The sequence below is a fragment of the Taudactylus pleione genome, unplaced genomic scaffold (genome assembly GCF_031769625.1).
Source record: "Taudactylus pleione unplaced genomic scaffold, aTauple2 ptg000038l, whole genome shotgun sequence".
Lineage (NCBI taxonomy): Eukaryota > Metazoa > Chordata > Amphibia > Anura > Myobatrachidae > Taudactylus > Taudactylus pleione.
This window is the reverse complement of record NW_028284440.1, coordinates 3,971,402-3,987,410: the sequence shown is the minus strand read 5'-3', so window position 1 is coordinate 3,987,410 and position 16,009 is coordinate 3,971,402. Positions and strand designations below refer to the sequence as shown.

The following is a 16,009-nucleotide window of genomic DNA, read 5'->3' as shown; positions in this document are numbered from 1 at the left end:
GACAGCACGCTCCCTTTGATGGGCGTGCCGGGGGCGTGGCGGCCAGACGGAGGCGTTCCCATGGGAACGCCTACCGTCTGAAGCCGGCGCCACTGACATCACTAGTGATGTCAGTGGGAGTGATTTTGGCTCTGATAGAGCCAAAATCACTCCAGGGCTTGTGGTTGAGAAACCCGACCACAGGGTTTCACTCGCAAGTCCGATGGTCGCGATGGTCAAGACCATCGCGACCATCTTGTTGGACGCTCGTATATGCTGTGGGTGGTGACCAGGAGGACGCTCCATATTAATGGAGGTGGGCCCTGATTCCGAGCGAGCGCTCTGGTCAGAGCGTCCGGCTCTGAATCAGGGCCAATATTTTTAATGAAAATGAATAGAAACATTAAAAAAAATCCACTCCCTGAATGATGTCATGCAATATCGTTCGTCGTCTGCAAAAATCTGTCATGTACATGACAGATATCTGTCACCGCAGCCCCAGGAATTTTCAAGGGATAATGTTTTGTCTTTTATCGTAGAGTAAAATCTGCTAGTAGCGGTGAAACGTAGCACTTCTGAGTCTGTTTCAGTAGTGCTAGTGCACCTGCGTAAACTTGGGTTCAGGCATGTGCACAAAGCCCCGGTGTCCGGCGGAAGGAGCTGAACAGGGGCGGAGAGATCCGAAAGGATCCCTCTTTGCAACCCAGGGTTCCTTCCCATAGGAAAGGCGCAGGGTACGGAAACAAACGACATCTAAAGATGGTGAATGTTCCCTCAGTCAAGCTCTGAAAATGTAGCATTTTCGGAGTTTGATGAATTTAGGTCTTCATACTAGTGTATGGGGACAGCAGGCCAGATTAGGGCTGAAAGGTAAGCAGGAGATATCATTGATAGCTCCTGCTTTACCTTTATGATGAATAGCCCTGACACTTAATTTATGCAAAATTAGGTGAAATTGTTAATTTTCACCTGCTTTTGTATAAATTAAGTGATGATAAATATCCTTAATATAACGCATATGAAAGAACCCGAAATGTTACACTGTGAGGGCAACAGTTACAGCTCCTGATAGTGGCTGGGCACCTGTGCACTGATGATGAGGATGAGCAGAAAGCAAGCATATAGATAGGGGTGGGCGGCCCGCAAAGATATATACAGATCTGCACACAGGCATATACATGCATTCTTTTCCATGCACGCAATGCGTGAGCACATACGAGCGATTTGCGTTATGGTATGGACATATGGAATAGCAGGAAAAAATCCAAGAAAATTCCCCGCAGCCTAAAACATCCTGTGTATCTAAATGAGCTTACCTACTTACCTGCTGGAAATAAGCAAGCAGTAGTTTTGAGGTAGAGCCGTGCAAACAGCTTTGGGCTTGGCATCTTAATGCAGAGTCACAGTGGGCGGAATGCAGCAATGGGAGAAATGCGGTCAAACCATGGATTGACCGCATTTCTCATATGCACTAAGCCCCTATTTAATGAATACGATGCATTAAAGGGCTTTGATTAACGGCACTTTCTGATGGCGTTACCCTATAGAAGTCTATGGGCTTCTATTTGTAGAGTGCTGTGAGAGGGATACAATCGGATCCTCCCAGCACCCCCTGCGGCGCGTGTGTCATTCTTTGCATGCTCAGAATGACACCAGAGGGACTACTGGGTGATAGACCCAGAAGTCCCTTATTCGCAAAGGACAGCTTTTACCAAGAGAGCTATCATTTGTGATTTTTTTTTATGCACACCGGCGTAATTAATGCCTGCATACATGCGAAGGGTGGCGGGATGCATTGCATCCCGAATGCGATGCATCATGCATCCCGCCCAGAGACTCTTAGGGTTATATTTAATAAAGTGCAGGTTTTGAGAAGTGGAGTTGTTGCCCATAGCAACCACTCAGATTCTATAATTCATCTAGCATCTTCTAGAAGATAATAGCTAGGATAATATTTACTTCCCTGGCACAGAGTCTGCTCTAGTACTCACAGGGCCCTCTCTGCATCACCTCTTTTGACCAAATCCCAAATAAATCTCACTTGGACACCACAGAGCAGAGCGCAGCATGCAGAAGCGTGACTAGACTGGAGTGAATGGCGCCGAGGCCTGGCCACGGCTCCTTATATGGAATCCAAACCCATGAGAATCCAATGCCGGGAGGATGCCGTTCGGCCTCGATCTGGCGGAAACCCCAGAGCCAGGGCTCGGAGCGGGTAAGATTAAGAAGTTTGGAGAGGTCCAGATTCAAGGTACCAATGCCTGGAGGATGACGTTCGGCCTCGATCTGACATCCAGTTCCTGTTGGAAAACCCGAGCCAGGACTCGGATTAAGAAGTTCGGAGCGGGTTCGGAATCAAGATACTCCGGCCCACTCATCTCTACCACTTATATATTACACAATCCTAAACACAATGTATTATCCTGAGCATCCAATTTTTTGTTTTGTTTATTGTATTGCGTGAACAAAGAAGTGTATGTCCCATTTCCTGATTGAGTTTATGGGCCTGAGTCATACACACTGCCAATGTCGGATGCGATTTGTTTCTTCTGTGCATGTGCCCGGAGTCAGATTAGCAACGGGGCAGATAAGGTTACATCTCCAGGACTCCAAATAAAAATAGGCCAATCATAATGGGATGATGATGATGATGATCAGCTTAGCTGGCCACATAGACACCCAAAAATCATGAGTATTAAAACTGTATTTCTAATTTTCTCACCAAATTATGCAATTTATCTAATTTTCTGTACTTACAGATTCAGTGGGGCTGATAGTGTAGGGAGTGTACACACCCACGTGGCTCTGACCACACCCACACAGCACTGGTTACAGCCCCTTCTCCATCTCAGTATAGGCCCTTGATAATTTTCAGCCCCAGGCCCATTTGGCCCTTAGTCCAGCCCAGAATGTGTCACACTGCGGATGCATCCATGCCATTATTTCTCATATCACAAAGTTATCGGGTGGGATGCAGCAAAGCAAGAAATGCGGTCAAACCTGATCCGTATTTCTCATATGCATGGTTCTTTGATGCGATGGGCAACGCCATCTTCAGAACATACATACCATCATACATACCGGCGTAATTAATGCCGACATGCATGTGAAGAGTGGCGGGATGCACCGCATCCCTAATGCGAGGCGTCATGCATCCTGCCCATGGTCCTTAATGGTGTTCATGTTAATTTATAAGTATCATGGTCCAATTGTGGGCTGCAAAGATCTGCTTCATTTTACTGCAGCTGCATATTAAAATAAAGTGGTATTTATAGTTATAACATAACTTGCACTTACAGCTATATACACCATGCTATAATGTGAAACAAGTCTCAACAACTTCAACATAGGGCATAAGCAGTGGCGGTTCTAGGCAAGGGCTGGCAGGGCTGTAGCCTGGAGCCCCATAGCCTAAAGCCTGTACTCCGTCACCATCGGCTGAAGCTAGAAAATCCCTCCCTCTGCCCTCCCGCTGGCATTATCGGGTATACGCTTAGGGGTGGGAAGGGTGCAGTGGTACAGCACAGGGCGGCGCTGGGCTCAGAGAAGCCTAGTGTCAGCCCTGGGCATAAGTTCTTAGCATACTCAAGCCTGTAAAAAATGTGCGAAACTCTCATAATGGCAACCAGCTATGTGGTGAACAGCACAAGGACTCATTCTGGCACCCTATAGTCGGTTGGTATTGTTCAAAACTCTTTAAACTCATGGAACTACAATCCTCACCATGCCTTGGCAGCCAAGACTCACTGGAACAGTAATTCCTCAAAAATACATAATATTGCTAAACTACACAGCAGGAATACGTTAATATTATATCTAAAGAAATGTCTAAACAGTATGCACATTTCACAGCAATTTGTATTATCATTGTTGATTTATTTCCTTCTAAAGTTAATGTAAGCTAAATTAAATATTAGTCATAATAATAAATATATATATATTTGCAGTATTTACTGAAGCTGCAAGTTCTAAGTGACTCAATATAGAATACATAATTTAAGTACTTGTAATGCAGCAGAAGTTCTGTTCTGCTCTGTATGTATTTTACTGTTTAATCATTTTTATTGTACACCATCCTAATGTAGGCTATATTTTCTGTATGTTGCATGGCTGCATTTAATTTTTATCAAAAGAAACAATAAATTAAACCTTACAATGAAGAAAACAAACCTCCCACAGGACAAATTATTGAGCTTTTTCTGAATGCACGGCTTTGATTTTTTTGTGTGTGTTTGCTTTGCTTTGTTTCTACAGTGGGAGGAGAAAATTGTTGATACTCTTTACTTTCCATCCATGTAGGTACTCTACAGATTAAAAGAAAAGATCCAGTTTTCATTGAGGCAGGACAAAAAAAAACAAGAAATACACCTGTCCCCTATCTCAGTTCAGCCCACACAGTCTGAGGCTAAACGTTTGAGCAGTATGGTTCATCCTGAGCACATCCCAAAAGCTTTGAATGTTGTTGTAGACCCTCAGTGCCCAGGCACCTTTGAGATTAGACTTCCAATTTCTGCAGGACCCTCCCCATTTAAAATGAAGCCTGTGGGCCTACAAGAAAGGTAAGTCTTTGTTTTATTTATGCTAAACATATTCTTTCTTTAAACATGTTATAGATTGCAGAACTATAATGTTACATACTGCATAATGCTATATGCACATGTACAGTATGCTGTCTAGAAGCAAGCAAACAGACAGACATTGTTCTGGTTTGTCTTTTGATTTAGTTAATGAAGACAGTTGTGCATTTGGTTGCAGTAAGTTTTGTATGTTTGTAATACTTGCTCCAGGTTATTAAATAATCCTTGTCGTTGTACTGTTAGTTTTATATACATCATTCTTTTAACTTGAGTAAAATATTTTTTCGTATGTACAGTACACCAATTATTAAGATTACTGAATGATTTAGTGATATTAGAGCACAGTAATTTGCAGCAGGATAGATACATACAATGTGAAGTATCTGATCTCCTCCTGTATGGAAATCTTTGCATCTACTATAAAGTTATAAATGTTACATAAATGTTTATACCACGCAGGAACTAGCTCAATCCTCCTAATCCCTGGCAGAGGGCACATGCAGAATTTAGATCACATGTAGTTTGTGTGTGTGCAGCTATCATTCTAATAGTAGAGCAGTATAGTAGAGAGATAACAAGAAATGGGCACCAGAGCATCTTTTCAATTACCAAAAGCATCACTTTTATTTCATCTTTTATCAAGTGAACCCAGTGAGATGGCAATAACAGGACTGCATTGATACTTGTTGAATATACATCCTCGTTAAAAGGCATTGGGAAGTCTTTGCGGGTGAAACCTTACCATCAGCATAGGTATCACCAGCATTAGGACTTTTACCTTTTGATAGATGAACTCCTTAGATACATGGACCTCATTCATGTCACTTTCCCAAAAGCTCCATTAGCTTCCACTCTACAACACACTCTCCTCAGCACCACTCTACAACCTCTACCCAATATCTCTCCTCACAATTGGAAACATCTGTCAGACCTTACTGTAGATTCCTAGAGTCTCTCTCTCTCTGTACTCACACTAACATGCACCTGTCAGCAATATCACTATCCCTAGTGTCTTTTGTATTGCTGCTTGAGTGGAAAGACTGTTATACCAAGCCAAGAGGTGAACCCCAAATGTAAGAGCCTGACTTTAGTTATTCCCTTCATATAAACTAGAGGTCTAACTGAAGTTTTTTTCCCAGGCACAGGTGACATTTAACTGTTCTGATCCTGCCAATTAGCATATTAACTTACCCCAGATATGTTTCTATTCATTCCACCCCACTCCAAGGGGTACACAGAGACATCATCCAAATGGGGTATTATATTCACATGTGATTAACTAGTATTCTATGTGTTGATTACAAGAGAGAATCACATAACTTTGGCCTACAAATGATAAGCGCCCAGCCCCTCCCCATCAGAGATCAGCTGCATCTCATCTACGGGCACCTGTCTTGATCTTGTAGGCAAGGCCAAACTCAAACTCACATCGGCCCTGGCATATAAAGCTCTCGCTGTGGGCTCGATGCACAATATTGTTGCATGGTGTTTTGAAATGTGCGCAGACCCCATGTTTTGGTTTTGGTTCTAAACATCTTCGTGTTTTGGTTTTGCAAAACCACCCTCAAGTGTTTTGAATTTGTATCTGGATTTGTTTAAAAAATACTGAAAACTGCTAAAATCATGTAATTTGAACCTGTTTTGTTCCTATAGTAGTATTAACATAAATAACAACCTCACAGCTCACAAGATTGTTTTCACCAATATTAGCCAAAGGCTGCAATGAGCTGGCTAGCTAAACTAAGTGACAGAGCAGCAGCATGAACACATGGCAGTTTAAAAGAATATAGCACATCTATGAAACATAGTGGCACAGCAGTGGCAGACAGGATGGCAGTTTAATATGCTATACAACCCTTTAGAATGTTTTCATTATTCAAGAACTAATAGCCTAAAACATAAGCCTAGTTGCAAGAAATATAATATATTACCAAGACACTTCTCCAACCAACAAATCACAAGCCTCAAGCCAATTCAGGTGTAACATCTAGTAGAAAACTATATCACCATCAAACGTACTCCAAAGAGCAAATCACAGGCTCGAGGCCAGTACAGGTAAATGGAGATGGAGTAAGAATAGTAGTCTTTACACCAATACAGGAATGTGGCCAATGAAAAGTGGTGAACAATGGATTTGTCCATGCTCCCCCCCCTCCCCCACCTACCCTTATGGGTATAATAAAACGGATATGCGTAGTTTAACAAGCCAAGCACTTCAGCGACAGGGATTGCCACTTTGTGACTAAAGTGTTAATCATCCTCAAAGTACAAGATATCATCATCATCACCCTCATCTCTGTTCTTAAAATCATCATCATCACACAATATTAGCTCATCCCCACTGGAATACACCATTACAATCTCTGTAATTGGCATCAAAGGTATTCCTCATGGAATTTGTATTTCATTTAGATGAACATCAGTTTTCCACATTTTTTGGAAGTAGCCTCCTCTCACAAGGTGCCTGGTTGTGCTAAACACTCTTTCTGAGTACACAATGGAGGGTGGGCAGCTAAAGTACACCAGAGCTAGTTTGTACAAGGGGCTCTAAATTTCCTTTTCTTCATGCCAGTATCCTCATTTTCGGGATCCACAGGTCTCCATAAGACAGTTCCTAGAGATAGAAAGAGAAAGTCCCGCTCAAGGGACGAAACACATTAGTGACTCCAGCCCCGTGAGTGTTTTCACATTCAGCCTCAGACAGTGTGATAGCAGCAGTAGCCGAGAGCCTTTCCCTTTTTGCCTCTCCACCTGCAGTTGGCAAACAAAGTAGTAGTTTACTGTTCCTGCAGCCGTAGAGCTGCTCTCTCACCTTCTATCAACACTGCCAGTATCCAATGTGCATAGAGGGGGAGATGTTTTGGAGGTCTAAGGTTCTTACCAACAGCACTTTGGATGAGCCACAAGTCTCGGCTCCCAGCAGCTCACGCTGTCAGTCTACATACAGTGGCCAGCAAGAATTATTCACACATTCCGGATCACAGGGTGGCCATCTGCATGCTGGTAATATTTTCCATTTCTATGCCAATTAGCTACAACTGATATATTAACCTCCCAATGCACTTATTACTTGGGGAATTAAGGTTCTATTACAGGACTTGCTACTAACCAACTAACCCCTATGCTGCTATATGAACTGGACACATAAATCACTCTCTGACAGGCTGACGTGTTACTTTTTATGCTATTTCCATTCAGTCATCAATACAAAGACTGATTTAATGATATTGATGTATTTTTAACCTATCACTAAGAATATTATTTACATTTGTTTTCTATTATTTTTTTATTAAATTAGTATCTACCAGTAGCGCACACCTGGGGGGTTTCTGAGTAACCAGAAACCCCCCTGACAGACGAGAGAGCGGGCATCATGTTTATTAAGCCCCACCACATCATGGCAAATGCCGCGATTCTCGGGTCAATGTGGAGTAGGTGGAGTCAATATGACACAATACCATTAGAGTTGCGTCATTTTGGCTCCTCCCCTCATGATTGACTGGCGAATCACGCCATTATGTCACTCGGGGGAGGGGCCTAATTACATGGTGCCTGTTCCCGAGAGAGAGTGTGTGTGTTTGTGTTTTGTATGTGTGACAAATACGTGTGTGTGTGTAATGCATGTGAGACATAAATATGTGTTTGTGTATATATGTGTGTGTGTTTAAAATATGTGTGTATGTATGTCTATGTATATATACAGTCAGGTCCATAAATATTGGGACATTGACAGAATATTCAGATTTTGGCCTCTATTCACCACCACAATGGTTTTGAAATGAAACAAACAAGATGTGCTTTAACTGCAGACTTTCAGATTTAATTTGAGGGTAATTACATCCAAATCGGGTGAACGGTGTTGGAATTACAACAGTTTCAATATGTGCCTCCCACTTTTTAAGGGACCAAAAGTAATGGGACTATCAACTCAAAAGCTATTTCATGGACAGGTATGGGCTACTCCCTCATTATTTCATTATCAATTAAGCAGGTAAAAGGTCTGGAGTTGATTCTAGGAGTGACATTTGCATTTGGAATCAGTTGCTATCAACTCTCAATATGAGATCCAAAGAGCTGTCACTATCAGTGAAGCAAGTCATCATTAGGCTGAAAAATCAAAACAAACCCATCAGAGAGATAGCAAAAACATTAGGTGTGGCCAAATCAACTGTTTGGAACATTCTTAAAAAGAAAGAACGCACCGGAGAGCTCAGCAACACCAAAAGACCCGGAAGACCACGGAAAACAACTGTGGTGGATGACAAAATAATTATTTCCCTGGTGAAGAAAAACCCCTTCACAACAGTTGGCCAAATCAAGAACACTCTCCAGGAGGTAGATGTATATGTGTCAAAGTCAACAATCAAGAGAAGACTTCACAAGAGTGAATATAGAGGGTTCACCACAAGATGTAAACCATTGGTGAGCCACAAAAACAGGAAGACCAGATTAGAGTTTGCCAAACAACATCTAGAAAAGCCATTACAGTTCTGGAACAACATCCTATGGACAGATAAGACAAAGATCAACTTGTACCAGAGTGATGGGAAGAGAAGAGAAGGAAAGGAACTGCTCATGATCCAAAACATACCACGTCATCAGTGAAGCATGGTGGTGGTAGTGTCATGGCGTGGGCATGTATGGCTGCCAATGGAACTGGTTCCCTTGTATTTATTGATGATGTGACTGCTGACAAAAGCAGCAGAATGAATCCTGAAGTGTTTCGGGCAATATTATATGCTCATATTCAGTCAAATACTTCAGAACTCATTGGACGGCGCTTCACAGTGCAGATGGACAATGACCCGAAGCATACTGCATAAGCAACCAAGGAGTTGAAACCCAGCGTCTGGTGATGTCTATGCGTTCCAGACTTCATGCTGTAATTGCCTGCAAAGGATTTGCAACAAAGTATTAAAAAGTGAAAGTTAGATTTACGATTGTTTAGTTTGTCCCATTACTTTTGACCCCTTAAAAAGTGGGAGGCACATATAGAAACCGTTGTAATTTCTACACCGTTCACCTGATTTGGATGTAATTACCCTCAAATTAAATCTGAAAGTCTGCAGTTAAAGCACATCTGGTCTGTTTCATTTCAAAGTCATTGTGGTGGTGAATAGAGGCCAAAATATGAAAATTCTGTCAATGTCCCAATATTTATGGACCTGACTGTATGTATGTGTGTATATATATATATATATATATATATACAGTATATATATATAATTATTACCAGTCATTTATATAGCGCACACATATTCCACAGCGCTTTACAGAGAATATTTGGGCATTCACATCAGTCCCTGAACCGGTGGAGCTTACAATCTATATTCCCTACCACATGCGCACACACACACACACGCACAGTGTGGGAGGAAACCGGAGTACCCGGAGGAAACCCATGCACAGGGAGAATATACAAACTCCACACAGTTAGGGCCGTAGTGGGAATTGAACCCACGACCTCAGTACTGTCAGGCAGTAATGCTATCCATCACACCATATGTGCTGCCCCAGAACCCACCCCCCCAGTGGCGTAACTAGGGTATTTGGAGCCCAGGGCAAATTAGAAAAGGGAGCCCCCCCCCCGAGGTGCAAAAAAATGGGCGTGGTCACTTAAAATGGGGCGTGTCAACATGACATACCCCATTATTTTCACACTGAACATTCCTATCCATATGCACCTTGACCCCAGTAGTACCCCTTATACAGTACCCCCAGTATGCAGTTGTGGTCCCTCTTATGCAGGCCCATAGTAGTGCCCCTTATACAGTATCCCCAGTAGTGGTCCGCCTTATACAGCCCCCAATTAGTTCCCCTTACTCAGTACCCCCAGTAGTGGCCCCCCCAAATGCAGTGCCCCATGTAGTGTTCCCCCTTATGCAGTGCCCCCAGTAGCAGTCCCCACAATGCAGTGCGCCCAGTAGCGGTATCCCCTTATGCAGTGCCCTTTATATGGTGCCCCCAGTAGTAGTCCCCCCCATGTAGTGCCCTTTATATAGTGCCCCCAGCAGTAGTCCCCCCCATGCAGTTTTCACAGTAGTGATCCCCCCTATCCAGTGCCCCCTGTAGTGGCCCTTCCTATTATTGCCCCCAGTAGTTCGCCCCCAAGTAGTAGTCCCCAGTAGAGGTTCCCCCTCCCGATTAAGTGCCCCCAGTAGTAGCCCGCCCCACCCCCCCAGTAGAGGTCCTCCCAATAATGGTGCCCCCAGTAGAGGTCCTCCCAATAATGGTGCCCACAGTAGTAGCCCCCCCAGGAGATGTCCTCCCAATACTGGTACGCCCAGTAGTAGCCACCCCTCCCCCACTGTGCCCCCACCCCGAGTAGAGGTCCCCCCAGTAGTAGCCACCCCCCTCACCCGTTGTGCCCCCAGTAGTGCAGATAGGTTAAAAAAATATATATATATATAAAAATATACTTACCTGAATCCACGCTGCTGCTGCTGCTGCTCCGATCCGCGACGCCGCTCCCGCCACCCGCCAGTCCTCCCGGGCTGGCGCACTCAGCATTATGGGACAGACATCATGACGTCTGTCCCATTACCCACTGCAGGAGCCGGACGGAAGTCCGGCTCTTGCAGTGGGTGCTGCAGCAGTCAATGAGAGTCTATCTGACTCTCATTGGCTGCTGTTTAACACACGCATCGCTGCCAGCGCTGGCGGCGATGCGTGTGTTATGCACAGTCTGAGCTCGCATCCTAGCGCTATTGGGCAAGCACTCAGGGGGAGGGAGCGGGCTCAGCTGTGCAGCGCCGGTCCTGTGTAAATGTGTAGCGCTGACCACACTCACTGCACTCACTGCGGTCGGCGGCTACACTGGCTAACTAGGGCAGGCGGGCCGGTACCGTGGCCGGCGGCGCCCCCCCCGCGCCGCCGGTCCAACGGTGCCCAGGGCACGCACCCCGCTCGCCCTGCCCTAGTTACGCCACTGACCCCCCCCTTAAAATAATCCTGCATTTGCCCCTGTATGCACATCAATCTTGTCCTTATGCCCAGGCATGACAATGTCCTTCTTTTTATCACTGGCTACTGCTGCCACTGGTGGCTGACTTACTTTATCACAAACAACATCATTGAACCTTATAAACTTGTTCTTACTGATAACTGGCTTAGTACTTAGCCATTTAATATTAGATTATATTAATAACAAGCTGCATAATCCATTGTTGGTGGGCATACTTATAGAGCATTAGTATAGCCTACAGCAGAACAGTTCCTTGTAGGTCTCTAGAACTGTTAATGAGCAAAGCGTCTCACAGATAGAAATGGAGATGATTAGTAATAAGCTCTCTTAGGGCTCTATTTACTACAATCCGCATATTGAATGCGGATTGTAGTGTGATATTACCGAGTGAATTCGCATTGCGAATTCAGGCAATATCACACGGATTTATTATAAATCCCTTGCAGGGACAGAGCTTGCGATAAAGCTCTGTCCCTGCGGATCCCATCCGCACTCTAGTAGTGGTATTTTGGGAAAAAATACCGCGACTAAGAGCCCGCGCATGCGCCGACCCACCACCGCTGCTGCCCCCCACCGAAGCTAAGCCCCGCCCCCCGCGATTGCGGACCCCCGCGACCCCCCCCCCTCCCTTCATTACACTTACCTACATCCTCCTGGCCTCCGGTGATCTTCTCCGGGCTTCCCAATCAGGTGATCTCCCATACTGCACTGGGGCCCGATCACCTGATGACCGGGTAGCAGGGCACTATGGGAGACCAGCTGACCGGAGAGGAGTCATCACCGGAGGCCCGATCACCGGTCCCTGGAGTCAGGTAAGTAAAAAAAAAAATGTTTCAATTTTTTTTTTCTTTTTTTTACAGCAATCAGCTTGCGGTCTGTTTAGACCACATAGCTGATTACTGGTACCGGCTCCCACCTCTGCTCTCCCCGTTAGAGCAGACTGAGAGCCCGGTAACCGGGGGAGACCCTGGATAACGCCACCTCCAGGTGGCGTTATTATCACAGGGCTTTCCCAGATATTTTTTTACAATTTATTTTTAGTAACTATGGTCGGATCACATTTCCCATTACAATTATGGGAAATGCGATCTGCTTTACTAAAAATAAGTGATACTTAGGGGTTGGAGTAGAATTTTACTAATTCTACTCCAATTGCCCTGTAATAACAACAGGTGAAACTAAAATAATATGAAAAGGGTGTGAAAACACCCTTTTTCACTTTATTTTAGTAAAAATAATGTTAATAAATACAACCCCTAGGCTTGTTGAAAAGTGTTAATGCACACAACCTCACATAACATATATGGCAATCAGATGTTGGACTTCATTATACTGAGCATGTGCAGTCCAGAATGATTTGTAAGCACAGAGTTTGCTTTTCACCTCCTGCTGCTGGTATTTCCAATTGTGTAGCCCAGTGGGAGGAATACTTATAGTAGTGAGTGCCTCCTTACCAAAACAAAAGGTTCTCCCAGCAGTTGCCAAGCCCCCCCGATATCTACCTGGAGAAGGGGACCTACCAGCGCCTTGGAGTAGGTAAGTATATAGTAATGTGTGTCCCTCTACTATGCCATTAATCCCCAGCTGGTTGATCCCGGTGCTGGTTAACCCCATGCCGTTTTTCCCCCAAATGTCCAGTACCTGAACGGGCTCAGAGCTCCAGGGCTGGTTATACTTTTGAGAGGGGGCCACACGCCGTTTGTGGGGGTACCCCACCCCACTTTCTTTACACTATACACACAAAAGCACTGCACAGATTTGACTGATCTGTGCAGTGCTCAGCGGGGTCTATAGAGAAGGGGCCAATATGACTAAACACATGCACATGATACAACAAGATCAGTATCACCATCGAATCAAAAAAGAGAGACAAACATGATTCTTAGTAAATCTGTGATATTGGCCGCAAAAACTCATGTGTATCCCAGCATTGCCCAGCGTATTTAAACATGGCCAAACACGATTCTTTGTAAATTTACCTCATAGAGTATACCTGCAGGACAAGTCCCACTTGTCTTTAGCTGTGAAAGGGTTAAAGTAATACTGCAATTTTATACAAATGTTTCTGACACATGAACTTTATTCCCTTACTTCAGTGGCTTCCAGAAATATGTAACACACCTGTTGACACACCTGCTTCAAATTACTTGTGACACACCTGTGTTAAAATATTGTGAAAAACAAAGCTGCAATTCAGAAAAAATATCCCTTCATTTTCATTTAATATTTCTATCAATTATTCTCAACAGTTCTTTTTTTTCTTTTAAGACTTTTCACTTATCTTCGGTTAATACGATGAATATCTTTTCTACTACTGTGACAAGTGTATCACGATTCACAACACACTGGAAATCCATTTCCTTACTTGAACAAAGTGTATAATATAGCAGGCAGCAATGTCCAACCTATTTGGCATAGGGAAAGAGAGGGGGAAAATGGGCATTTTTTTAATGCTTGTTAGAATACAAAAAGGTTGTTTTTGCAGATATGCTTAACTAGCTGATGTACCTGGTTTCACCTAGGTAGACCTTAGATACAGTATTCTAATTTTCTTTGTACCATCTTAACTTATATGCTTAGTTTATTTTATGCCTCTATATTTATGCAGTTGAGCGATGTTTTGCTACTGTGCATCTAGAAACCCTTACTGCGCATGCACGAACCATAGTGTGCGATACCGTTCTCAAATACGTACGGAATCACTAACACTTGAGAAGGGGTTTGCGATCTCAAGAAAGTAACCTAATATGTTCACAAAAAGGGGCCATTTAATGGGCATGTTAGGGGAGTGTTACGTAGTTTATGATAATGCTGCTGCATTCCCAAACGCAAATGCAATATTTCAGAGGCCATGATTAGTTGGATTTAAGGAGAGTAGCTCCTTTTTCTTTACCAAGAAATTAAAATGTGTCCATAGTGCAAGAAGACAGTTGTAGGCTGTAATAAATTTAGGATGCTGTGTATGCATTTTAGTGTACAGTAAGTGGAGTCCTCGCTAACTACCATCCTGTAACCAATCACATTTTTCACAACTAAGATCATTCATATTTACCTCCCTATACAATAAACTTAAAACTAAGAATTAAATCACGGATATACAGTATTCCCTTTGGGTTTAAAATGTTATTTATTTTATTTTTTAAATAAGTCTACATTTCAGCTAGTACTGTAGATGGCGAAGTAATGTGGGTTTTAGGTTACTTTTGGGGTTTGTGACTTCAAGAGTTGATATTCCTCTAGGATGTCATTAAGACATCAAATTGCATGTCCTAATGATCCTCCTGTGCTTGATAAACATAATACAGTTCAAACATTTCCAGAAAACCTACAGTATGTCAATGTCAAATATTATCAATGGTTTTGGTTCCATTGTTTATGCACAATATATTTTATTATAAACTCAATGCAATATTGCTCTAAATTTAGGACCATTAATAAAACATCAAGACAGTCGAACAGGTTAGACCTGTGGTTCCCAATCTGTGCACCGTGGCACCCTGGGGTGCCTCGGGACACTTGCAGGGTTGCCTCAGGTTGATGGTCCAGCACCAAATCAAACTATTTATGGTCAATGTAATGTAAATATGTGGACAAACAGCAGCGCAAACCTGTCCACCACCACATAACTGAGCCTAAGGATGACATATAAGCACAATTTACTTCACTTTACTACTTTTTTTTCTGAATTTCTCAATAACAAACTTTTGGCTTAGGGGTGCCGTGCAAACACTGCTGTTACTCTAGGGCGCATTGATTCAAAAAAATTTGGGAACCACTGCGTTAGACTATATTCAAGAAAGTTATAAAAAAGAGTTAAAACTACCAATCTTAACATAAAGCTGGGTTCATACTATATAATTTTGTCTTAAGATGCCATGAACTCATGTTTTGTCCTTGCGAGGAAAACCTCCAATATTCTTGCGCACACACTATATGATTGTGAGCTTCCTAGAAGATGTGATCTTGCGATGAGACCAATTTATCTGAGATAAATGGAGATTGCACATGCGTACACATTATTTATTTATTACCAGTTATTTATATAGCTCACACATATTCCGCAGCGCTTTACAGAGAATATTTGGCCATTCACATCATAGCATTCTCAGATGATCTGCCAGACTATTGTATAGTGTTTACCAAGCTTAACTTCAAATCTCAAATGTGAACCGCAAATCTTGTGAATACAAAAGGTGTCTTGAACATAAGCGACAGACCTGAAACACTATAGGCAATACTGTTAAACCAATTTGAAACTGGGTCTGTTTACAAGTATAGTGTGAACATGTTTGGGGCCTTCAAACTAGTGAATTTCAATCAAATTTGAACTGTTTTGACATTTTCAAGCATCTCTAGACTTTAATTAAGAAATCTTGAGAATGGACAGTTATGCTTATTTCTATCTGAGAAATGTAAAACACGTAAAACTATTTCTACAATCACGATTGTTTCTAGGAAGATGCAAACTAGAAACTTTTATCAGTTTTAT

General features: G+C 43.0%; 1 protein-coding gene across 2 annotated transcripts in view; it reads left to right on the top strand.

Annotated features, from left to right (window-relative positions):
* Positions 1 to 16,009, top strand: part of PTPRR (protein tyrosine phosphatase receptor type R) — a 246,084-nt gene that overhangs the window by 145,835 nt on the left and 84,240 nt on the right. For both annotated transcript variants that reach the window (XM_088452526.1, XM_088452528.1), the window contains one exon: positions 4,279 to 4,538. In XM_088452526.1, the coding sequence (XP_088308652.1) occupies positions 4,279 to 4,538 (260 nt within the window). The remainder of the gene's footprint in view (positions 1 to 4,278; positions 4,539 to 16,009) is intronic.